The 26,604-nt window shown below is 42.3% G+C and overlaps 1 protein-coding gene across 2 annotated transcripts in view; it reads left to right on the forward strand.

Annotated features, from left to right (window-relative positions):
• Positions 1 to 26,604, forward strand: part of PIK3CA (phosphatidylinositol-4,5-bisphosphate 3-kinase catalytic subunit alpha) — an 82,472-nt gene that overhangs the window by 49,456 nt on the left and 6,412 nt on the right. For both annotated transcript variants that reach the window (XM_056565222.1, XM_056565224.1), the window contains exons 11-20: positions 766 to 847; positions 2,826 to 2,990; positions 5,856 to 5,959; positions 6,464 to 6,635; positions 7,176 to 7,282; positions 7,400 to 7,521; positions 11,435 to 11,513; positions 16,589 to 16,759; positions 20,982 to 21,099; positions 26,012 to 26,163. In XM_056565222.1, coding sequence (XP_056421197.1) covers positions 766 to 847; positions 2,826 to 2,990; positions 5,856 to 5,959; positions 6,464 to 6,635; positions 7,176 to 7,282; positions 7,400 to 7,521; positions 11,435 to 11,513; positions 16,589 to 16,759; positions 20,982 to 21,099; positions 26,012 to 26,163 — 1,272 coding nt within the window. The remainder of the gene's footprint in view (positions 1 to 765; positions 848 to 2,825; positions 2,991 to 5,855; positions 5,960 to 6,463; positions 6,636 to 7,175; positions 7,283 to 7,399; positions 7,522 to 11,434; positions 11,514 to 16,588; positions 16,760 to 20,981; positions 21,100 to 26,011; positions 26,164 to 26,604) is intronic.

Genomic DNA, 26,604 nt, shown 5'->3' on the forward strand with positions numbered 1-26,604 from the left:
CATGCGGGTATGATGCAAGCTCAGCTCCTGAGCTCGCTTCATAACCCTCCCGTGCATCAATTGGTTAGATGCTGTGTTCTTCTTGTAAATAGTTTTATTCCCAATGCACCCCAGCATGCATTGGAGGCAGGGAGGCAGCTGAGCTCCCCTGCCTCATCTATATTCCCCAGTTGGTCCCGAAGGCCACGGGTGAGTGCACAGAGAAGAGTTCTCAACCCTGGCCTTCATTAGCATATTAATGAAGGGGCGGGGCCAATGGGAAATATGGGTTTTTAGTAAGTAACCTCTCATTTTACACCTGCACTATAACCCAGTATACTGGGTATAGTGCGGTTGAACAAGCGGTCAGATTCTCTTTTAAAGGAAGCTTGCTTATTTGCATAGCTTGGCTTGCAAGAATCCTTTATCAGAATACTCAGCAGTGGGCCAAGTTTGAGAAGATAAGACATTTTTCAGTCTTTTGGATTTAAAATTATCTTGCTGGCATTTGCCATTTGGCAACCCGACTGTCAAAATTCCGTATGAACATTAATGTAAAAGATCTAGTTTGTTCCCTTCAGCATTATCTTGTTGATGGGTTTTCAGATGCAAAGTAGTTTTTTTTTTTTTTTTCTACACATGCACTGTACAATTTGAAAAGTGAAAAGCGTAAGAGATTATTGAAACAAATCAATGGATACTGGATGGTATTGTTGCTAAATGCAAAGCTCATAATAGTCAAAAGTGAAGTTCCCTTTTTTAATTACTTTAATTTTGTCTTTGTAGGCTTTATTGCCGAAATACCCCAGAAATCCTCCCAAAGATGCTTTTAGCTGTGAAATGGAATTGCAGAGATGATGTTGCACAGGTAAAAAAAAAAGGGGGAAGAAAGTTGGACATGATCACTCATCACTATAGCAATGAACAATGTTGTTCTTATATTATGAAAGACTTCTTAGGCTAGGTTCACGTTGCTGTTGTGCTCCATCACATTCTGTGGCCGTTTAGCACACAAAAGAAATAAATAAAAATTGCCCCAAAAAATGGGTCGGAGCACTACTGACTCCACCGGGTCACCACCAGGTCTCTACAGATGCCATTGGCTTGAATTGGCTTTGCATTGGCTTGCATGCACAAATTTTTTTTTTCTCTGCTAAACTCCTGTCTTTTTGAGGGAATTGCTTACGGGGCTCTCTTTAGCAGAGCCTGACGGCAATGAGAACCTGGCTTTCGTGGTGGGGGTGAAGCATTTTGGGGTTTTATTGGTTTGTTTTTTTAGAACTAAAATTTAGCAATTGTTTTTGGTTTGTGTTTTATTTTAGTAATCTTATAGATTTCTCTTAATTACAAAAAGAAAATGACAGTTTTAGAACATCCTAATAGCTAGCATGGCCTAATCACCATTGATATCAATATTTATAGCCTAACTGACTTGGAATAGTGTCTGTTGCATATATATGTGCACATTGATGTTACATAGTTCATAAAATATGCAATAAGAACAGTGTGGACAAGGTGTTGTCATGGAGCTGCAGGCTCCAAGCCTACAATTGAGAGCTCCACAAATGGAAGCTATGAACTTGCCAACTGAAATGTAATAGGAAATGAATGAAAAGAATAGGAAAATGGGCAGAGAGCTGACACAACCAGATCCAGTGTGCTATCCAATCTGTGTCCCATTCAACAGGACAACTAGTTAGGTAAAGACATTGGAGCGCAATCTGCACATGGGTCTGTAGGTCCCAGTCAGAAGAAGTGCATTTGGGCATATAGGGGGAGATTAATAAAAACCTGTGTATAGGAAAAGCTGCCCAATTGCCCATAGCAACCAATCAGATCGCTTCTTTTATTTTTAACAAGTCCTCTGCAAAATGAAAGAAGCGATCTGATTGGTTGCTATGGGCAACTAGGCAAATTTTCTTCTGCACAGGTTTTGATAACTCTCCCCCATAAAGTCTAGCCGGACTGAGACTCCTATTTAGGAAGTAGAGCACAGTCAGTGTGATTAGAAGGGGCTGTGTATACTCTTCTGTGACTAGTTATTGGCATTTAGCATGTGGCCCAAGTGGCGATCAAAATTTACAGACCCATGTTTAGAATGCCTTCCACTCATGTATAAGGTACTTTGGAGTCAATTTCTGGGGTTTTCAGTAGAACATGACTCCACAAACTGTTCCCAGTACTTTTTATACGTGTGTGAAGGTGAGTTCTGATCATGGGTCTATTCCCATTAACTGTCTGAATTAGATTCATATGAAGAAAGCAAAATAATGTAATTGATCTGTCTCTTTATGCTGAATTACCTTTTAATTGTTGGACATCAACTTCAAAAGGATGCAGATACTGCTTTGGTTTTATTTGTGTGACCCTTTGCTTAATAAGCTGCCTCAGAAGTGCAGTAACCAAAGTGTGTCAGGAGAGCTTGTGGGGTTTGGTGCATTTGTTCTGGAAATCATGAGTGATCTAAGCTCAAGCATCCTCGGTCTCACTCCTCTCCACTTAAACTATCCAGTGGGTTTCCTGTTTGTGCATCACCTTCTTGACTAAACACCAGAAACTGAACGCTATTAAACTGCCATGCAGCATTTTCCTACTTTTATATACCTTGGGAGATTTATCAAAACCTGTGCAGAGAAAAGTTGCTCAGTTGCCCATAGCAACCAATCAGCTTGCTTCATTCATTTTTAAAGAGACTTCTGAAAAATGAAAGAAGCAATCCGATTGGTTGCTATAGGCAACTGGGCAATTTTTCGTCTGCACAGTTTTTCATAAATCTCCCCTTATGTTTATTACTGTATTTCATGACTGTTATAAATCTAACAATTCCTGCTGTTAAACATATACAGATGTACTGTCTGCTTAAAGACTGGCCTCCAATCCGACCTGAGCAAGCAATGGAACTGCTGGACTTCAATTACCCAGACAGGATAGTACGGTCATTTGCAGTTACATGCTTGGAGAAGTATCTGACTGATGACAAGTTGTCGCAGTATCTAATCCAGCTAGTACAGGTAACTTTCTTTTAAAGTAAGTCCGTAACTGCTGTACTAGAAGTGACGCTGGATTTAAAAAATTGTTGTGTCCATAAAGTATTATTACATTAAAGTGTACCTGTCGCCAACAAAAACTTTTTATATAATGTAGAAAATACCATTATATGTATATTTGTAATATAAAATGATTAAAAAATGTGTATATTTTTGGGGTGAAAAAAATGCTGTCCCTGTAGCAATGTGTGTCTATAAGGAGTCCAAATACAGGAAGTGAGGGCAGGAGAAGCAGGGCTCTGTGCGGACTCCTGGCTTGTCAATCATCCTGCTGTGTGAGCCTGTAGCATTTCACAGAGCCTCAGTCTACAGAGCCCTGCTTGTCCACCCTCACTTCCTGTATTTGGACTTCTCATAGAGACACACAAACAATAGCTGTAGGGACAAAAATATACACATTTATAACCAATGTATATTACAAATACACATATAATGTATTATCTACATTATATAAAGTTTTTGTTGAAGACAAGTACACTTTAAACATTAGCCCAGTATTTATTCTTCTCAGAAATGTTATTAAATTTATCTACATACCAACTCTAGATCAAACAAGTGTTCCCAAATATGCCCAGGACTGGGAGCCATCTTACATAATGGCCCTGATTTACTACACTGCTCAAAAAAATAAAGGGAACACTAAGCCAACACATCCTAGATCTGAATGAATGAACTAATTGTATGAAATACTTTCTTCTTTACATAGTTGAATGTGCTGACAATAAAATGACACACAAATTATCAATTGAAATCAAATTTATCAACCCATGGAGGTCTGGATATGGAGTCACACTCAAAATCAAAGTGGAAAACCACACTACAGGCTGATCCAACTTTGATGTAATGTCCTTAAAACAAGTCAAAACAAGGCTCAGTAGTGTGTGTGGCCTCCATGTGCCCGTATGACCTCCCTACAATGCCTGGGCATGCTCCTGATGAGGTGGATGTCCTCCCAGACCTGAGGGATGTCCTCCCAGACCTGGACTAAAGCATCCGCCAACTCCTGGACAGTCTGTGGTGCAACTTGGCGTTGGTGGATGGAGCGAGACATGTCCCAGATGTGCCCAGTTGGATTCAGGTCTGGGGAACGGGCAGGCCAGTCCATAGCATCAATGCCTTCCTCTTGCAGGAACCGCTGACACACTCCAGCCACATGAGGTCTAGCATTGTCTTGGATCAGGAGGAACCCTACTGGCCGACCGCACCAGCATATGGTCTCACAAGGGGTCTGAGGATCTCATCTCGGTACCTAATGGCAGTCAGGCTACCGCTGGCAAGCACATGGAGGGCTGTGTGGCCCCCTAAAGAAATGCCACCCCACACCATTACGGACCCAATGCCAAACCGGTCATGCTGGAGGATGTTGCAGGTAGCAGAAAGTTCTTCACGGCGTCTCCAGACTCTGTCACATGTGCTCAGTGTGAACCTGCTTTCATGTGTGAGGAGCACAGGGCGCCAGTGGCGAATTTGCCAAACGTCCTACATGGTGTTGGGCTGTAAGCACAACCCCCACTTGTTAATGTCGGCCCTCATTTCACCCTTATGGAGTATGTTTCTGACCGTTTGAGTGGACACATGCAAATTTGTGGCCTGCTGGAGGTCATTTTGCAGGGCTCTGGCAGTGCTCCTTGTACAAAGGTGGAAATAGCGGTCTTGCTGCTGGGTTGTTGCCCTCCTACAGCCTCCTTTACGTCTCCTGATGTACTGGCCTTCTCCTGGTAGCGCCTCCATGCTCTGGACACTACGCTGACAGACACAGCAAACCTTCTTGCCACAGCTCGCATTGATGTGCCCTCCTGGATGAGCTGCACTACATGAGCCATTTCTGTGGGTTGTAGACGCCGTCTCATCCTACCACTAGAGTGAAAGCACCGCCAGCATTCAAAAGTGACAAAACATCAGCCAGTAAGCATAGGAACTGAGAAGTGGTCTGTGGTCACCACTCCTGTATTGTGGTGTCTTTCTAATTGCCTATAATTTCAACTTGTTGTTTGTTCCATTTGCACAACAGCATGTGAAATTGATTGTCAATCAGTGTTGCTTCCTGAGTGTGATTGACTTGGAGTTACATTGTGTTAAGTGTTCCCTTTCATTTTTTTGAGCAGTGTATTTTAAACCCGACATGTTTTGTAGGGTTGCGCACCAGATTATGGCGCATTGCGCCAGAATTTGCACCAGATTTGAAAGAAAAACCCTACCAACGCTCTATTTTAGAGAGCCCGAAAAAGGGGTGTGTCCATCTGGAAAAGGGTGTGTTCACTGAAAAGGGGGCGGGTCCCTGGCATTTTTACAAAAACTCAACATATTTACTAAGATTTCCACAGAAAATGATGTGGATTTGAGGAAACCTCAACAGATCAGAGCATGTGTTAAAAATAATAATAAAATAAAAAAGGAAATGTAGGGAAACCTTAGTAAATACCGTAGGGAATTAAAACCGCAAAGTAAACTCCACTCCACTCTTAGTAACTCAGGGCCAATAGGTGGGCCCTCCATTCTCTGTTCCCAGGCCACTATTATGCATAATTGTCATAACCAAGACCGTCAATAGATTAGACTTTGGTCACTGGGCAAACAGCCATGTCATTTGAGTGACACATGTAGAAAGGAAGACCTCATTAAGTGCAGAAGGGGGCTCCACACATGAAATAGATACAGAATTACATTTGATATATCACGCACATCTTTTTTTTTTTGCGCTGATCCATTGTTTCAGATATAGAAACAAATTTTTATCCACTCTGGTCATAACTTTAACCAAAATATATACATTTATAACAAAAAATCCTCTTACTGAATGTCATTACTTTGTATTCTTGTTTTGTGCAGGTTCTAAAGTATGAGCAGTACTTGGACAATTTACTAGTTAGGTTTCTGCTGAAGAAGGCCCTAACCAATCAGAGAATTGGACACTTCTTTTTCTGGCATTTGAAGTAGGTTTCCAACTATAAGCTGGTGTATCATACTCCTTTTTCCATGTGAACATAGTGACTTGGAAAGTAGACTTAGACAGTACTAACAAATGATCAAATAAGTATTCAGTATTATAGCTTACATATTGTATTGCTATGGAAGCTTTTATGTTTACATGCACAAGAGGCACTTGCTTCCAGGCAAGAGCATATTAAAACATCTTTATCTGTAATCGATGACAGTAAGAATTGCTTAGTGATCTGCATAGTTCCACTGGCAGGGCTCACATTGTCCTTAGACGACTTGGTTGCATAGCGTGGTGTAAAGTCCATGGGTTAAGACACAAGCTTATTCAGTTCTTTATAGGCATTTTGTAAGGGGAATGTGTCATGAGAGAGCCTAGTTTCATAATTGATAACATAACACTAAACAAGACAGTTGCCTATATGCTAATCCTGCTTTACATAAAAAATACATGTGTTCTTTCTGTTCTCTAACAATTCTACCTATTCCATTCATGTTAGGTCAGAAATGCACAACAAAACAGTCAGTCAAAGGTTTGGACTGTTGCTGGAATCCTACTGCAGAGCCTGTGGCATGTACCTCAAGCATTTAAGTCGACAGGTGGAGGCTATGGAGAAACTTATTAACCTCACTGACATCCTAAAGCAGGAGAAGAAGGATGAGCCTCACAAAGTAAGTGTAACTTTTAGGTTACTTTAAAAATGAAATGTTTTCTAGAAATATCTACAGATATTTTTTCTTAAAGGCCTAGTGCAATGACATAAAAAAAAGTTTTTCTTTTCTTTCTGTAATCTTTCATTTTATGTTCACGATTGTGGGGGCAGCCATCTTACCTAAACTGGTGTAAACAGCATTTAGAGATATGCTGTATATCAGCAACATGGACTATAGGAGCTTTGTTCTACCTAGTTCTACCCTATACCACATCAATGTCCAAAAATTGCACTTCCCCTAGGTCTAGGGTTCATCCTGACTGTCTGGCATGTAGTTGGTGAACTTGCCCCAGAAAGGGCAACCCCTGTGCCTACCCCTATCCTAGGGTGCCCCTAGACTTAATAAAGTTTCAAGTGGTAAAATACTTCAAATAGACGAAGTGTTATGTGCAAAAGTTAAGTGCAAAGTGTAAAACATTACATAAAGTGTCTCCAATCAAGTGTTTAACACTTGGATCATCTGGAATTATCAGACTATATTAATAGACATTTGTTGTAGGTGCAGATGAAGTTTCTTGTTGAGCAAATGAAGAGGCCAGATTTTATGGATGCATTACAAGGCTTTACCTCACCTCTCAATCCTGCACATCAGTTGGGGAATCTCAGGTATTTCCATGTGTTATTTCCTTTCCCTCTTTCCTTTTTGTTTCCTCTTCCTTTCCATCTTGTCCAATCACAGCTGAGCCACAGATATGCTTGCTAAATCATTCTTTTGTTAATTAGGCTTGAAGAATGCAGAATAATGTCTTCTGCAAAAAGACCACTTTGGCTTAACTGGGAGAACCCTGATATTATGTCTGAAATGCTGTTTCTAAATAATGAGATAATCTTCAAAAACGGAGATGGTATGTGAAACTAAATAATACATTGGTACACTGTAACACAAGTGATAATATAGTCTTAGTGTAATATAGATGAATATAATCTATGTTGCTGGTGGTGATGGTTAATAAAGGTTTATATAATTGTTGTTGATAAATTCATGCAGTGAAGGTGACATATTGAGGGGTCTGGAGTAGGGATTGACAGATTATCGGTTTGGCCGATATTCTCGGCTGATAATCATGATTTTGGACATTATCGGTATCAGCAATTACCTTGCCGATATGCTGATAATGCCCCGCCAGAGACGACAGTCACCGCCGCACCATTGCCTCCCCCCTTCCTCTGCCCACATACCGCCCCCGCTGCCCCATTGCCTCCCCACATCCTCTGCCCACATGCCGTCGCTGCCCCATTGCCTCCCCCCATCCTCTGGCCACACTCCATATGTGGTCTGACTAGTGATTTATACAGAGGTAAAACTATGTCCCTGTCAAGAGCCTCTATGCCTCTCCTGATACATCCCATGACTTTATTAGCCTTGGCAGCTGCTTATCCACACTTATGGTTACCTTTTTAGGAATATTTTTTTTGTCACAAAGTTGGGAATTTTTTATTGCTGTATTCTTCTGCAGCTTTTTTTATTTTTTGCCTGAACCCAAAATGCCCTTTTTAGTCATTCACTGCAAATTCGTATATATACACTGCTCAAAAAAATAAAGGGAACACTAAGATAACATATGCTAGATCTGAATGAATGAACTCATCAAATGAAATACTTTCGTCTTTACATAGTAAAGTTAGTTATAGTTATATGTGCTGACAACAAAATCACACAAAAATTATCAATGGAAATCAAATTTATCAACCCATGGAGGTCTGGATATGGAGTCACACTCAAAATCAAAGTGGAAAACCACACTACAGGCTGATCCAACTTTGATGTAATGTCCTTTAAAACAAGTCAAAATGAGGCTCAGTAAAGTGTGTGTGTGTGTGTGTGTGGCCGTGGCCATGGCCGTATTGACCTCCTTAGAACGCCTGAGCATGTTCCTGATGAGGTGGCGGATGGTCTCCTGAGGAATGTCCTCCCAGACCTGGACTAAAGCATCAGGACAGTCTGTGGTGCAATGTGGCATTGATGGATGGAGATGTGCTCAATCGGATTCAGGTCTGGGGAACGGGCAGCCCAGTCCATAGCATCAATGCCTTCCTCTTGCAGGAACAGCTGACACACTCCAGACATATGAGGTCTAGCATTGTCTTGCATTAGGAGGAACCCAGGGCCAACCGCACCAGCAATATGGTCTCTTAAGGGGTCTGAGAATCTCATTTCGGTACCTAATGGCAATCAGGCTACCTCTGGCAAGCACGTGGAGGGCTGTGTGGCCCCCCCCAAAGAAATGCCACCCCACACCATTACTGACCCACGGCCAAACCGGTCATGCTGGAGGATGTTGCCGGCAGCAGAACGTTCTCCACAGCATCTCCAGACTCTGTCACATGTGCTCAGTGTGAACCTGCTTTCATCTGTGAGGAGCACGGGGCGCCAGTGGTGAATTTGCCAATCTGGTGTTCTGACCATTTGAGTGGACACATGCACGTTTGTGTCCTGCTGGAGGTCATTTTGCAGGGCTCTGGCTGTGCTTCTCCTGCTCCTCCTTGGAGCGGTCCTGCTGCTGTGTTGTTGCCCTCCTACGGCCTCCTCCACGTCTCCTGATGTACTGGCCTGTCTCCCGGTAGCGCCTCCATGCTCTGGACACTATGCTGACAGACACAGCAAACCTTCTTGCCACAGCTCGCATAGATGTGCCATCCTGGATGAGCTGCAATACCTGAGCCACTTGTGTGGATTGTAGACTCCGTCTCATACTACCACTAGAGTGAAAGCACCACCAGCATTCAAAAGTGACCAAAACCTCATCCAGGAAGCATATGAACTGAGAAGTGGTCTGTGGTCACCACCTGCAGAACCACTCCTTTATTTTGGGTGTCTTGCTAATTTCCTATAATTTTCACCTGTTGTCTGTTCCATTTGCACAACAGTATTTGAAATTAATTGTCCGTGTTGCTTCCTGAGGGGACAGTGTGATTTCAGAGGTGTGATTGACATTGTGTTGTTTAAGTGTTTATTTTTTTGAGCAGTGTATGTTATGATAGGGACACTTTAACCCCTTAACGACGCAGGACGTAAATGTACGTCCCGATGAGGTGGTACTTAACGCACCAGGACGTACATTTACGTCCTATACATAACCGCGAGCATCGGAGCGATGCTGGGGTCATGCACGGCAGGTCCCGGCTGCTGATAGCAGCCAGGGACCCGCCGGTAATGGCCAACATCCGCGATCGTGCAGATGTCCGGCATTAACCCCTCAGATGCCATGATCAATACAGATCACAGCATCTGCAGCATTCCAGACACTAAAATGGATGATCGGATTGCCCGCAGCACTGCTGCGGCGATCCGATCATCCAGAATGGCAGATGGAGGTCCCCTAACCTGCCTCCGCGGCCTTCTGCGGGTCTTCTTCTCTGGTCTGCGATCGAGCAGACCAGAGCAGAAGATCACCAGTAATACTGATCAGTGCTATGTCCTATGCATAGCACTGAACAGTATTAGCAATCGAATGATTGCTATAAATAGTCCCCTATGGGAACCATTAAAGTGTAAAAATAAAAGTAAAAAAAGTTTAAAAAAAAACCCACCCCCTATAAAAACGTAAATTGTCCCATTTTCCCTATTTCACCCCCAAAAAGTGTAAAAAAATAAATAAATAAAAAAATTTTATATACATATTTGGTATCTCTGCATGCGTAAATATCCAAACTATTAAAATATAATGATACTGTACAGATCACGGTGCAAAAAATGAGCCTTTTTACCGCCGCTTATATGGAAAAATTAAAAAGTTTTAGGTCTTCAAAATAGGGGGATTTTAAACGTATTAATTTGGTTAAAAAGTTTGCGATTTTTTTATTTTTTTTAAGCTCAACAGTAATAGAAAAGTATGTTATCATGGGTATCATTTTAATCGTATTGACTCAAAGAATAAAGAACTCATGTCATTTTTACCGTAAATTGTACGGTGGGAAAGCAAAACCTTCCAAAATTTGCTAAATTGCGGTTTTCTTTTTCATTTCCCCACACATAGTATTTTTTTTTTTTTTTTTGTTGCGCCATACATTTCTATGGTAAAGTGAATGAAGGCATTACAACGGACAACTGGTCCATAAAAAACAAGCCCTCATACTAGTCTGTGGATAAAAATATAAGAGTTATGATTTTTTGAAGGCGAGGAGGAAAAAATGAAAACTGAAAAATCCTTAAAGGGGTACTCCGCCCCTAGACATCTTATCCCCTATCCAAAGGATAGGGGATAAGATGTCAGGTTGCCGCTGTCCCGCTTCTGGGGAGCCCCGGGAGTTCGCTCTGTGCGTAATGACGGGCGATACAGGGGACAGAGCAGCGTGATGTCATGGCTCTGCCCCTCGTGACATCACGGCCCGTCACCTTAATGCAAGTCTATGGCAGGGGGCGTGACGACAGCTATGCCCCCTCCCATAGACTTGTATTGAGTGGGGCGGGCCGTGACTTCACAAGGGGCGGAGCCATGCCGTAACGATGCTCCGGGCCCTGTATTGCCCGTCATTACGTGCAGAGCGAACTCGCTCTGTGCAGTGATGATAGCGTGGTGCCGCAGCGTCGATCCTGGGGCTCCCCAGCAGCGGGACCACAGCGTTCTGACATCTTATCCCCTACCCTTTGGATAGGGGATAAGATGTCTAGGGGCGGAGTACCCCTTTAAAGCCCAAATGGGCTGAGTCCTTAAGGGGTTAAACAAGTGGACCAAATTGTTATATTTGCCTACTAGTTGTTGCCTCACTTCTGACACTGCTGGTTATATTTCCTGTTCTGTTTTTTTTTTTTCCCAGACTTGCGGCAAGATATGCTAACGCTCCAGATCTTAAGGATTATGGAAAATATTTGGCAAAATCAGGGACTTGATTTACGGTGAGTGAAATTTTTTTTCATGGTTCAAGAGATATGTTAAAAAAAAAATAGTTTTTAAGTGTTATTCAGAACATAAAAAGTACAGATAAGACAAGCTATTATCTGATGGGACCCTAAACAATCTGTAAAAGAGAGGCTGCATTGCTTTTCCAGCATTTTCTTTACACAACACTATTCAAGACCAGATAACATCTCGGTTGTTAAGTTGGAATTTGGCTTTTGTAAATGACTACGATTTCCCTTTTCTTAGCTGGGACAGCCCACTATGATGGAGAGACTGCTGTTGTGCAGTATGTGGGCAGAAGGAAAATCTTTTATTTATTTATGTTTATTTTTTTAAACCTTACCTCATCTTGAATGTTTTTAATCAGTAATATGATGTTCCTGTGTAATATAGATCCTCAATACAGACATAAGCTGTTTGTTATCTGTAGGGTGGAGCAGCAAAACATGTCAGGTGTTTTTTTTTTTTTTGCTTACACCTTTATATGACTGCAGCTGACTCTGTGTATATGTAGTCATAGATTCAGATTAACCCTTCACAAGCAGATGTAACTTCTTAGTTGGACTGCATAATGCTGCGGACAGGCCTACTACATGAATAATAAAACATTATGCATGAAGTTTTTAACCCCTTAAGGACACAGGGTTTTTGTATTTTAATTTTTTCCTCATCACCTTCTAAAAATCAAAACGCTTTCAATTTTGCACCTAAAATTCCATATTATGGCTTGTTTTTTTGCACCACCAATTCTACTTTGCAGTGACATTAGTCATTTTACCCAAAATTCCATGGCGAAACGGAAAAAAAATAAATCATTGTACGACAAAATTGAGGAAAAAATGCAACCTTTTAACTTTTGGGGGCTTCCGTTTGTACGCAGTGCATTTTTCGGTAAAAATTACACCTTATCTTTATTTTGTAGGTCCATATGCTTAAAATGATACCCTACTTATATAGGTTGGATATTGTCGTACTTCTGAAAAAAATCTAAACTACATGCAGGAAAATGTATACGTTTAAAATTGTCATCTTCTGACCCCTATAACTTTTTAATTTTTCTGCGAACAGGCCGGTATGAGGGCTCAATTTTTGCGCCGTGATCTGAAGTTTTTGTCGGTACCATTTTTGTATTGATCAGACTTTTTGATCGCTATTTTTTTCATGATAGAAAAATTGACCAAAAATACGCTATTTTGGACTTTGGAATTTAATTAATATGTTTTTATAGTTCGGACATTTCTGCATGTGGCGATACCACATATGTTTGTTTTTATATACACCGTTTTTTTTTTTCTCATGGGAAAAGGGGGTTATTCTTACTTTTATTAGGGAAGGGGGTTAAAGGATCTTTATTTATTTAACTTTTTTTTACACTTTTTTTTTTATTTTTATTTGCAGTGTTATAGCCCCCCTAGTGGCTATTACACTGCACATACCGATCTCATACACAGACCATTGCTGTTCATCAGTGCAGCACGCTATTAGCCCAGGGTCCCGGCTTTCATTAGCCGCCGGGACCGACCCGGTATGACGTGGGGTTACGCCGTACGTCTTTAAGAGGTTAAAGAGTACCTCTCATGATCTTGTTAAATAATGATTATAATCCTCCCAGTTCACTTTCCCCTTCATGATAAACAACCCCCTGCCTTTATTTTTATTAATGTTTATTTTTCTACCTTGATATTGCTCTGTATTTTCTGCTCAGTCAGATTCACAGACTGGGAAGGGGCGTTACTCAGCATGCGTGACATCTTCTGAATCCATACAGGGGAACACTTCCTCCCTCACTCTGCTACACACAGCCCATAGCAGTTCACTGTGTGAGATTAGCTATGATTGGATAAGGCTGCAACCCCCCCCCCCCCCTCAACATTTCCTGATTTTGGACTTCTGCCAGGCCAGCATGAGTCCAAAGTCTGTGCAAAAGATGGGGGGAAAATTTGCTCCGGACAAGTAGGGGGAGGTACCAAGTGGCACTGATCGTGGTGCCGAGCGCTATTAACCCTTTAGACACGGCATTCAAAGTTTATCGCTACGTCTAAAGTGAAACTAAACTACCCCTGGCTAGCTCAGTGGGCTGTTCGGTACCGCCGTGGTGAAATCATGGGGTCCCGAACAGCTGTAGGACATGAGCAGGGTCCCCTTACCTGCCTCCTGGTGTCCGATTGCCGAATGACTGCTCAGTGCATGAGATCCAGGCATGAGCAGTCTAGCGGCAGAATCATCGATCAATGGTTTCCTATGAGAAACCATTGATCAATGTAAAAGATTAGTGTGTGCAGTGTTATAGTCCCCTATGGAGGCTATAACATTGCAAAAAAAAGTGGAAAAAAAAGTTAATAAATGTGATTTAACCCCTTCCATAATAAAAATCTGAATCCCCCCCCCCCTCTTCCCATTGAAGCTAAAAAGTGTAAATAAAAATAAACATATGTGGGATCGCCGCATGTGGAAATGTCCGAATATATATATTGTTAATTAAACCGCACGGTCAATGGCGTACGCGCAAAAAAAATTCCAAGCTCCAAAATAACATATTTTTGGTCATTTTTATATCCTGAAAAAATGAATAAAAAGTCTGATCAATACAAAAATGGTACCGCTAAAAACTTTAGATCACAGCGCAAAAAATAAGCCCTCATACCGCCCTGTACACGGAAAAATAAAAAAGTTATAGGGGTCAGAAGATGACAATTTTAAACGTATCCATTTTCCTGCATGTAGTTATGATTTTTTCCAGAAGTACGACAAAATCAAACCTATATAAGTAGGGTATCATTTTACTTGTATGGACCTACAGAATAAAGAGAAGGTGTCATTTTTATCGAAAAATGTACTGCGTAGAAACTATTATGCAAATACAGTGTAAAGGAGGATTAAAAGGTGCTCTACAGTTCAACAGTCATACGTTACATCAGTGGCTCAGGGATAAAAACTAAGGAGAAACGTGAGTTGCAATTTTCTATTTAAATGGGTAACTAGTAGGTCTTTTATCTTCTGTTATCCTATATAACGGGTCTCGCAATTTTTTAAACTTAATATATTTAGTGCTATTGAAATAAGCCATAGATACAAAGAAGCCAAACAAATAAGCTCATAAGTTGTGTAATAATATGAAATGACATAGGGTAAAGGTACTCACATAATCAAACCTATATAAGTAGGGTATCTTTTTAATCGTATGGACCTACAGAATAAAGATAAGGTGTCATTTTTACCGAAAAATGTACTGCGTAGAAACGGAAGCCCCCAAAAGTTACAAAATGGTGGGGTTTTTTTCTTCAATTTTGTCGCACAATGATTTTTTTTTTTTCTTCTTTCGTCGTAGATTTTTGGGTAAAATGAGTAAAATGACTGATGTCATTACAAAGTAGAATTGGTGGCACAAAAATCAGCCATCATATGGATCTTTAGGTGCAAAATGTAAAGAGTTATGATTTTTTTAAAGGTAAGGAGGAAAAAATGAAAGTGCAAAAATGGAAAAACCCTGAGTCCTTTAAGGGGTAGTCCAGTGGTGAAAAATGTTTCCCCTATCCTAAGGATAGGGGATAAGTTTGAGATCAAGGGGGGTCCGACCGCTGGGGCCCCCTGCGATCCCTCTGTACAGGGGCCAGACTCTCCGGCCAGATAGCGGGTGTCGACCACCGCACGAAGCGGCAGCCGACACGCCCCCTCAATACATCGCTATGGCAGAGCCGGAGAATGCCGAAGGCAGCGCTCCAGCTCTGCCATAGAGTTGTATTGAGGGGGCGTGTCGGCCGTCGCCTCATGCGAAGGTCGACATGCCCCCTTCCCACGGGCTGTCGGGGTTCCGTACAGGAGATCTCAGGGGGGCCCCAGCGGTCGGACCCCCCGCGATCTGCAACTTATCCCCTATCCTTAGGGTTGTTCACCACTGGACTACTCCTTTAAGGGGTTAAAGGACATCTGCAGCGATAAAAACACTTATCCCCTATCCTCAAGATAGGGGCTAAGTGTTTGATCGCGGGGGGTCCGAACGCTGGGGCCCCCAGCGATCTCCTGTACGGGGCCGCGGCTCTTCCGTGCAGGGGGCGTGCCAGCCGCAGCATGACGTTGCGGCCGGCATGCCTCCTCCATACATCTCTATGGGAGAGGCGGGGAGGCAGCATTCGTGCCTCCCCGCATCCCCCATAGAACTGTATGGGGACTGGGAGGAGACGGGGCGTCACCGTCGACCTCTAGGTCGACGCTACGTCACCATGGGCGCTAATGGCGGCGCCCCGTTAGGGAGATCGAGGGGGGTCCCAGCGGTCGGTCCCCCGTGATCAAACACTTTTATCCCCTATCCTGTGGAGATTGAGAGATTGTTTTTGTTTTTTTCTCTCCCAATTAGCTTTTTTCCAAATCCCTGGTTCAACAACACCTATTAGAATGTATTGGTGAATTCACCAGGTTTGACATTCTATTTTTTTCTGTCTAATTCATGTTTAAAATTGGTGAATCAGTTCTGTGGACCAGTGAACACTAAGTTCCATTTTGCTGTTTGCTGTAAATGCGAGTTTGTATTATCTAGACACATGCAAAGCGTGTGTGTATTATAGTGAAGAAAGAATTTTAATAAGCCTTATATTCCACACAGCGGGGGGAATAAAAGAAAAATGTTAGGCAGCCTGGATACCAGCCACGCCTTTATGTAGCTTCTTATGAATAACATTTCTTTAAAAAGCTATCAGTCCAGAAAATTAAACTTGGTGTCAAAATATGTACTAAAAAATGAATGGTGATATTTCAAAAATACCTGGAAGAAAGGTACTTTTTGTTGCAGAGCCAAAATAAATGCTTGGACAAAAAGTGGTGCTAATTTTGGAACATCATGTGCAGAATAGCCCATGCACAAATACAAACAGAAAAAAATGTTGGACACAGTTTAATTTATTCACCCCACCATCCATGGTACATCACATGATTATGGCACAACAGCTTTAGTGTTTCCCTATAGGAAATTTGAGGCAATATCTCTACAGTTATACCACGGTTTGTGGATGATGAACTGGTTCTGTAACATAACAGTATTCATATACCTACATAATGCTATTATATTCTCTTTCAGGATGCTACCGTATGGGTGCCTCTCGATAGGTGATTGTGTAGGACTTATCGAAGTGGTCAGATGTTCCCATACTATTATGCAAATTCAGTGTAAAGGAGGATTAAAAGGTGCTCTGCAGTTCAACAGTCATACGTTACATCAGTGGCTCAGGGATAAAAACAAAGGAGAAACGTGAGTTGCTTGAAGGTCTTTCATCTTCTGTTATCATATACAGCGGACCTCACAATTTTTTTCTAACTTCATATATTTAGTGCTATTGAAATAAGCCATAAATACAAAGAAAACAAACAAATAGGCTCATAAGTTATGTGTGATAATATGAAATGACATAGGGTAAAGGAATTATACACCTAAAGAAAGGGAAATGCAAAAAAGACATGGCAAGTCAAGACAACAGCTGAAATCTATTAGTAATAAATAGCAATCCAGTCCCTTTTGTACAAAGTATTAAATAAATATCATCAAGAATGTTTAATACATTTTCCCTGTGTTAATTCACATTATTTCCCATAATGTAACTTTTGAGCTTACTTGTTGAGGTTGTATGTATTATTTGGGTTGTTGCCAACATCTGGTGAAAGATTCATGTTAATATATGGAAATATATTTAGTGGGAAAAGTGGTGACATGTTTAATACTAAATTCACCCTCTGTATACATATCTTTACTGGGACCTTGGAATTTTTGGGATCTTAGTTGCTTTGGTATGGAATGAGTATACAGCAGAATACAGGGGATTAACAGAAGAACTGAATGTTAAACACTAAACTAAACAGGAACATTGAACATTGTTCACACTGAACTCAAATAATGAACATAAACAGATTAAGTTCAGAGGACACAAATCAGCGAGTAAGGACACTATAGACCAATGGTAAAGCACAGCGGAAACACTGATCATGTACTCTATGCTCAGTGCATGTTCTAAACACTCTAAAGAGAAGTAAACCACTCTGGGCACATACAAAGAACAAACTAGTCACCCCACTCCACAAAAGGAGTAGACAGCAATAATAAAGCCAAATAGACTACTAGCCAGTGGGCACACGCTACCATGTGATCAGGATGCTAGCCGGAGACTGAGAAACTGAGGAGTCTGAACAGACTCCACAAAACAAAACTCCAAACAACATGGAGGAACCAAGAAACTAGAACAGGAATTACACAATCGAGACTCAGTGTGAACACAGACTAAGATGCAAGACTAAAGCAGAACGGAAATACATAATCCTAAAAAGCACCAAATGTACTATAGACTAAAATCTATAATAAACAGGACTAAAATCCATGGTTAAAAATTCAGAAATATTACAATATAAATACAAGAAGCAAGATTAAGCAGACGTAGTGAGAATTTCACAAATCACCAGCAACAGAGTGTAGCAAAGCTCGTGTTTTAACCCCTTAACGACGCAGGATGTAAATGTACGTCCTGGCAAGCTGGTACTTAACGCACCAGGACGTACATTTACGCCCTATACATAACCGCGAGCATCAGAGCGATGCACGGGCCATGCGCGGCAGGTCCCGGCTGTTGATAGCAGCCTTGGACCCGCCTGTAATGGCCGACATCCGCGATCGCGCCATTAACCCCTCAGATGCCTTGATCAATACAGATCACGGCATCTGCAGCGCTGCGGTCACTTAAATGGATGATCGGATCACCCGCGCTCCCGCTCTGCCGAAACGATCCGATCATCCAGAACGGCAGACGGAGGTCCCCTCACCTGCCTCCGCTGCCTTCCACAGGTCTTCTGTTCTGGTCTGAGATCGAGTAGACCAGAGCAGAAGATGACCAAGAACACTGATCAGTGCTATGTCCTATGCATAGCACTAAACAGTATTAGCAATCGAATGATTGCTACAAATAGTCCCCTATCGGGACTATTAAAGTGTAAAAATAAAAAGTAAAAAATTTGAAAAACCTCTTCCCTAATAAAAACGTAAATTGTCCCATTTTCCGTATTTTACCCCCAAAAAGTGTAAATAAAATAAAATATATATATATATACATATTTGGTATCACAGAGTGCGTAAATATCCAAACTATTAAAATATAATGTTACTGATACCGTACAGTGAACGGTGTTAACGTAAAAAAAAGTCCAAAATTGCTGCTTATTTTATTCCCAAAAAATATAATAACAAATATGATAACAAATTTATTAGAAGTTCTATATAAGCAAATATGGTATCAATAAAAAGTACAGATCACGTCGCAAAAAATGAGCCCTCATACCGCCGCTTATACGGAAAAATAAAAAATGTATAGGCCTTTAACTCCTTAAGGACGTAGGGGGTACCTGTACGCCCTACGCCTGGTCCCGGTATTTAAAACGGGGTCACGCCGTGACCCCGCATCACACCGGGTTGGTCCCGGCTGCTAATCATAGCCGTGACCCTGGGCTAACGGCGCACGGCATCGATCGTTGTGCCGCGCGCTGGTAACCCTTCAAACGCGGTGATCAAAGTTGACCGCCACATCTGAAAGCGAAAGTAAACTCTTCCCGGCAGCGCAGTCGGGCTGATCGGGACATCGCGATAAAATCGAGATGTTCCCATCAGCTGGGACGCAGACGGAGGTCTCCTTACCTGTCTCTGCGGCGTCCGATAGGGGCTTGATTGCTCAAGCCTGTAGCTCAGGCTTGGAGCAATCAATCAACGATCTCACTGATCCGTGCAAAGCTATGGCTTTTCAGGGATCAGCATAGGAGATCAGTGTGTGCAGTGTTATAGGTCCCTATGAGAGCTATAACACTGCAAAAAAAAAAAGTAAAAAAAAAAGTTAACAAAGGTCATTTAACCACTTCCCTAATAAAAGTTTGAATCACCCCCCTTTTCCCATAAAAATAAAAAAACCTGTGTAAATAAAAATACATATGTGGTATCGCCGCGTGCGGAAATGTCCCAACTATAAAAATATATTGTTAATTAAATCTCATGGTCAATGGCGTGCGCGCAAAAAAATTCCAAAGTCCAAAATAGTGTATTTTTGGTCCCTTTTTTATATCATGAAAAAATGAATAAAAAGTGATCAAAAAGTCCAATCAATACAATGGTACCAATAAAAACTTCAGAACACGGTGCAAAAAATGAGCCCTCATACCGGCCCGTACGCAGAAAAATAAAAAAAAGTTATAGGCGTTAGAAGATGAGAATTTTTTCTTATAAATTTTCCTGCATGATTTTTTTCCGAAGTACGACAATATCCAACCTATATAAGTAGGATATCATTTTAACCGTATAGACCTATAGAATAAAGATAAGGTGTCATTTTTACCGAAAAATGAACTGCATAGAAACGGAAGCCCCCAAAAGTCACAAAATTAAATTTTTTTCTTCAATTTTGTCGCACCATGAATTTTTTTTCTGTTTCGCCGTGGAATGAAATGACTAATGTCACTGCAAAGTAGAATTTTATGTGCAAAATTGAAAGCGTTATGATTTTTAGAAGGTGATGAGGAAAAATGAAAATGCAAAAACTGAAAAACCCTGTGTCCTTAAGGGGTTAAAATAGGGGGATTTTAAACATACCAATTTGGTTAAAAATTTATTTTCTTTTTTTTTTTGGTGCAACAGTAATAGAAAAGTATGTTATCATGGGTATCCTTTTAATCGTATTGACCCAAAGAATAAAGAACACGTCATTTTTGCCATAAATTGTACAGCGTGAAAACGAAACCTTCCAAAGTTTGGAAAATTGCGGTTTTCTTTTTAATTTCCCTACACACATAGTATTTTTTGGTTGTGCCATACATTTTATGGTAAAGAGAGTGATGGCATTACAACGGACAACTGGTCGTGCAAAAAAACAAGCCTTCATACTAGTCTGTGGATGAAAATATAAGAGTTATCATTTTTTGAAGGCGAAGAGGAAAAAACGAAAATGTAAAAATAAAATTGTCTGAGTCCTTAAGGCCCAAATGGGCTTAGTCCTCAAGGGGTTAAAGCCACACCCGAGCTGCAATTGGTTGAGAACATTAACTCTTCCAAGGCTAGGAAGAATTACACAGAAACTGCCCAAACACAAAAACCAGTGTCTGAACACACCTCAAGACATAAAAACACAAAAACAAATAAACGGACATTACTGTACCTCTGAAGCACTGTTTTCTCCCCAAGAAGCAAATGGGGAAAAATCTGTTTTATATGGGGTACATTGTTTGCTCATAGATGCTGATCCAATCTGTGTGCTTCTGTGTAAAATTAAGCTATTTATCATACAAATTGTTAATTCTACATAGCACATTCTTTTCAGTAAATCTGAAGCCCCTTGATTTGCTATAGATTTATGGTAAGGTTAGCTGTATCAAGGAAGAGAAGAGTTAGATAATGGTTAGTAATGGGAATTATTAGTACGCTTTTGATCAATGTACCTCTCTTTTTCCCTTAGGTATGATGCTGCCATTGACTTATTTACTCGATCATGTGCTGGTTACTGTGTTGCCACGTTTATTCTTGGAATAGGTGATCGTCACAACAGTAACATTATGGTAAAAGACAATGGGCAAGTACGTTAAGACCTAAAATGTTTGAATTTTTTATTTATTATTATTACTACAGTATATTACCCTGCAGCCTGTATTTTTCTTGTTCTCCCTGAAAAAATAAGAGGCAGTTCTATTTTTATTAAAGTGTCACTGTCATTTCCCAAAACATTTGACATGTCACATAGACATATCAAATGTTTTGATGGGTATGGGTGTTCATACACTTTAACCTCTTCAGGACATAGGGCGTATGGATTCGCCCTACATTCCGAGTCCTTAAGGACCGAGGGCGTATCCATACGCCCGTGGGAATTCCGGTCCCCACCGCTAGCTGGTTGGGGACCGGAGCCGGATGCCTGCTGAAATCGTTTAGCAGGCAACCCGGCATATTGCCCAGGGGGGTCATTATGCCCCCCCATGTCGGCGATGGCCGCAGATCACTGGACAATTCAGTCCAGCGATCTGCGGTGATTCCGGGTCAATCGGGTCTCCAGTGACTCGGTGACCCGGAATTACTGGCTGATCGGGGCCGTCTCTGATGGCCTCGAACAGCCATAGCCTGCAGGGGTGAGGTGGCACTGGTGCCACCTCACGATCGCCCTGATTTGTCGGCCGGATTACCGGCCGACCAATCAGGGCGCCTGCTTCGGGTGGCACTCCCGCAACCTGCTCCGCCCTTCTTCCGGTGGACGTGAGCGGGACGTGGACCCCGGGAGCTGGGGACCCCAATCCCCGGCATCAATGTTGGGATTGGGGCCCCAGGAGCGGCGGCGGCGGCGAGGGACTGACCTGAAGCAGCGTGGATCAGGAGTTGGGTGAGTGACAGCCTCCTGCTGTTGCTTAGCAACAGCTCCCAGCATGCAAAAAGGGCATGCTGGGAGCTGTAGTTATGCAACAGCAGGAGGCAGACAACCACAACTCCCAGCATTCCCTTATGGGCATGCTGGGACTTATGGTTTTGCAACAGCTGGAGGCACATTTTTTCTATGGAAAAGTGTACCTTCAGCTGTTGTATAACTACAACTCCCAGCTTGCACAAATGGCTAAAGTGCATGCTGGGAGTTGTAGTGGTGCATCTGCTGGTTGCATAACTACAACTCCCAACATGCCCGTTGGCTGTCGGTGACTGCTGAGAGTTGTAGTTTTGCAACAGCTGCAGGCACACTGGTTGTGAACACTGAGTTAGGTCACAAACTCAGTGATACATAACCAGTGTGCCTACAGCTGTTGCAAAACTAAAACTCTCAGCATGTACAGTCTGTCAGCGCATGCTGGGAGTTTTAGTTTTGCAACAGCTGGCTATTCCCCCCCGCCCCAATGTGAACGTACAGGGTACACTCACATGGGCGGAGGTTTACAGTAAGTATCCAGCTGCAAGTTTGAGCTGTGGCAAATTTTCTGCCGCAGCTCAAACTGCCAGCGAGAAACTACTGTGAACCCCGCCCGTGCGACTGTACCCAAAATACACTACACTAACATAAAATAAAATAAAAAGTAAAAAACACTACATATACACATACCCCTACACAGCCCCCTCCCCTCCCCAATAAAAATGAAAAACGTCTGGTACGCCACTGTTTCCAAAACGGAGCCTCCAGCTGTTGCAAAACAACAACTCCCAGTATTGTCGGACAGCCGTTGACTGTCCAGGCATGCTGGGAGTTTTGCAACAGCTGGAGGCACCCTGTTAGGGGAATTCTACGCCAGTGATTCCCAATGTCCATCCCTATGCAAGTCCCTAATTTAGGCCTCAAATGCGCATGGCACTCTCACTTTGGAGCCCTGTCGTATTTCAAGGCAACAGTTTAGGGTCACATATGGGGTATCGCCGTACTCGGGAGAAATTGTGTTACAAATTTTGGGGGGTATTTTCTGCTTTTACCCTTTTTAAAAATGTAAAATTTTTGGGAAAACAAGCATTTTAGGTGTAAAAAAAAAAAATTTTTTTTTTTTACATATGCAAAAGTTGTGAAACACCTGTGGGGTATAAAGGTTCACTTAACCCCTTGTTACGTTCCCCGAGGGGTCTAGTTTCCAAAATGGTATGCCATGTGTTTTTTTTTTGCTGTCCTGGCACCATAGGGGCTTCCTAAATGCGGCATGCCCCCAGAGCAAAATCTGTTTCCAAAAAGCCAAATGTGACTACTCTTCTGAGACCTGTAGTGCGCCAGCAGAGCACTTTTCACCCCCATATGGGGTGTTTTCTGAATCGGGAGAAATTGGGCTTCAAATTTTGAGGGGTATTTTATGCTATTACCCTTTTTAAAAATTTAAAATTTTTGGGAAAACAAGCATTTTAGGTAAAAAAATTTTTTTTTACATTTGCAAGTCTTGAAACACCTGTGGGGTATAAAGGTTCACTTTATCCCATGTTACATTCCCCGAGGGGTCTAGTTTCCAAAATGGTATGCCATGTGTTTTTTTTTTTTTTTTTGCTGTTCTGGCACCATAGGGGCTTCCTAAATGCAACATGCCCCCCAAAAACCATTTCAGAAAAACGTACTCCCCAAAATCCCCTTGTCGCTCCTTCCCTTCTGAGCCCTCTACTGCGCCCGTCGAACACTTTACATAGACATATGAGGTATGTGCTTACTCGAGAGAAATTGGACTACAAATACAAGTAAAAATTTTCTCCTTTTACCACTTGCAAAAATTCAAAAATTGGGTCTACAAGAACATGCAAGTGTAAAAAATGAAGATTTTGAATTTTCTCCTTCACTTTGCTGCTATTCCTGTGAAACACCTAAAGGGTTAAAACACTGACTGAATGTCATTTTGAATACTTTGGGGGGTGTAGTTTTTATAATGGGGTAATTTATGGGGTATTTCTAATATGAAGACCCTTCAAATCCACTTCAAACCTGAACTGGTCCCTGAAAAATTTCGAGTTTGAAAATTTTGTGAAAAATTGGAAAATTGCTGCTGAACTTTGAAGTCCTCTGGTGTCTTCCAAAAGTAAAAACACGTCAATTTTATGATGCAAATATAAAGTAGACATATTGTATATGTGAACCAAAAAAAATGTATTCGTAATATCCATTTTCCTTACAAGCAGAAAGCTTCAAAGTTAGAAAAAAGAAAATTTTTTGAAATTTTTCATCAAATTTACGGATTTTTCACCAAGAAAGGATGCAAGTTACCACAAAAATGTACCACTATGTTAAAGTATAATATGTCACGAAAAAACAATCTCAGATTCAGAATGATAACTAAAAGCATTCCAGAGTTATTAATGTTTAAAGTGACAGTGGTCAGATGTGCAAAAAACGCTCTGGTCCTTAAGGCCAAAATGGGCTTGGTCCTGAAGGGGTTAAAGCGCAACTGTCATGGAATCTGGGTGCAATAACCTGCACACAGCCTTTGTACTGTATGCAGGTGGTGGGTATAGCAATGTTTTTACCTAATATTTGCAGGCTTTCATGACCCCAAAAAATGCTTTTGATCAAAGCCACTGACTGTCGGATAGGCGTGGCGCGAGGTACGCGATGCCCCGCTGCGGCCACCAAGCCCACCGCGTGTATGTCAGCGCTGGGACCACTGTGTGATTGACACACAGGTCCTAGCGCATGCCCCTTCAGCTAATCTAACGTGCGCGCCGCTGCGTGTCATCCAGCTAGCATTGCGGAGGAAGACTGCGGGGGGAGCGAGCGCTTGCTGGATGACACGCAGCGGCGCGCACGTTAGATTAGCTGAAGGACGCATGCGCTGGGACCTGTGTGTCAATCACACAGCGGTCCCAGTGCTGACATACAGGGGGTGGGGGTGGCAGCGGCGGTGTATCGTGTACCTCACGCCACGCCCATCCGACAGTCAGTGGCTTTAATCAAAAGTATTTTTTGGGGTAATGAAAGCCTGCAAATATTAGGTAAAAACATTACTATACCCACCACCTGCACACAGTACAAAGGCTGTGTGCAGGTTATGGCACCCAGATTTCATGAGCTGCCCTTTAAAAGGGTAGGGGATAAGATGTTAGATCGCGGGACCCCACCGCTTGGAACCCTCGCGATCTCTCCTGCAGCACCCCGCTTTTCCAGCTGCACAGAGCAAGGATCGGTGGAGGGGATGGGGTATCGTCATGGCTCCGGCCCCTCGTGACATCACACCCCCTCCCATAGACTTGCATTGAGGGGGTGGGGCGTGACATCACAATACTCCGTCCCTTGCACCGCCTGTCATCAGCCACAGAGCAATCCCCGCTCTGTGCAGCTGAAAAAAGGGGGTGCTGCAGGAATGATCACATGGGTCCCCAGCGGTGGGATCCACACAATCTAACATCTTATCCCCTATCTTTTTGATAGGGGATAAGATGTCTAGGGGCGGAGTACCACTTTAAGGTCTTGTAAATTGGTTAAATGCCGAGCAGCAGCGGGTTTGTATTTGCATTTCTGAAAGTAATCACTAGGATAGGCCTTTGTCTTTACGATCACTTTTGTGGCCTCCACTGATCACAAGAATGAAAGGGCTTCTGCCCTGAATAACCCTGTATAGCTGTGCCAAGCCACCTGCTGTGCACAGTAACTGCAACACTGTTCCATTGTTCCTGGTTGCAGTTCCTTACATAGTTATGTGACTAGAAGCACTGCTGTACAAGGAAAAAAAAAAACATTATTGGTGGGGAAACCAGAGTTTGAAGAGACCCTTTTCTGGCTGGAAGGTTAATTTGCCAAGGCAGCTGTACGATGCTCAGTAAGTTCCATGCACAAGCCTTTTCATAATTATTAGAACTTGTGCACAGAACTCACTGGGCATCAGATGGTTGACTCGGCAGCCTGACAGCGAAGTGTGGACTAGGTCTCTCCACTCCCACTGTGAAGATCAAGCAGAATGAGCTGGGGGGGGTACACTTTAATAGAAATGAAGAGGTGCTACTGAGATAAGACAGAGTTTATGTATGAGCTTTTCCCTGTGTTAACTCTTGGTGTTTTATCAGCTGTTTCACATAGATTTTGGGCACTTTCTGGATCACAAGAAGAAAAAGTTTGGTTACAAGAGAGAGCGTGTTCCTTTTGTTTTAACCCAGGACTTTTTAATTGTCATCAGTAAGGGAATTCAAGAGTGCACAAAGACCAGGGACTTTGAAAGGTAAGATGTGACTAAATTTATAAATAACTTAATCCATATTGCCATTTGATGCATTTGACTGAGAAGCCTGTCAAATGGGCGGGCACTTTAGTATAATGTATGCTGTGCTGTAATATTATGCTGTGATCTGCGCTAGCTGTGCTGAGTCCACACAGTGTGTAGACACAGGAGCTACTGCCATGCCTCCTGCCCTCAACCTCTACTAACTGTTGCCCATTATGATAATTCTCCTAGGTACACTTGTCTCAGCTAGTTGCCTCCCCATTGTCCCCTGCTGTGTCAGCTTCGGGTCTTCCCCCTACTCAGTGCTCTGCTCTTCTGCTTTGTGTGAGAATTCAGTATGTGGCGCCCCTCCTCCAGTATGTGCAGGAGCAGAGGAACAGCACTGAGGATGGGTAGACCCAAAGCTCTAACATTGCAGGGGACCCTAAAGGATAACTG

This window comes from Hyla sarda, chromosome 3 (genome assembly GCF_029499605.1).
Source record: "Hyla sarda isolate aHylSar1 chromosome 3, aHylSar1.hap1, whole genome shotgun sequence".
NCBI classification, from domain to species: domain Eukaryota; kingdom Metazoa; phylum Chordata; class Amphibia; order Anura; family Hylidae; genus Hyla; species Hyla sarda.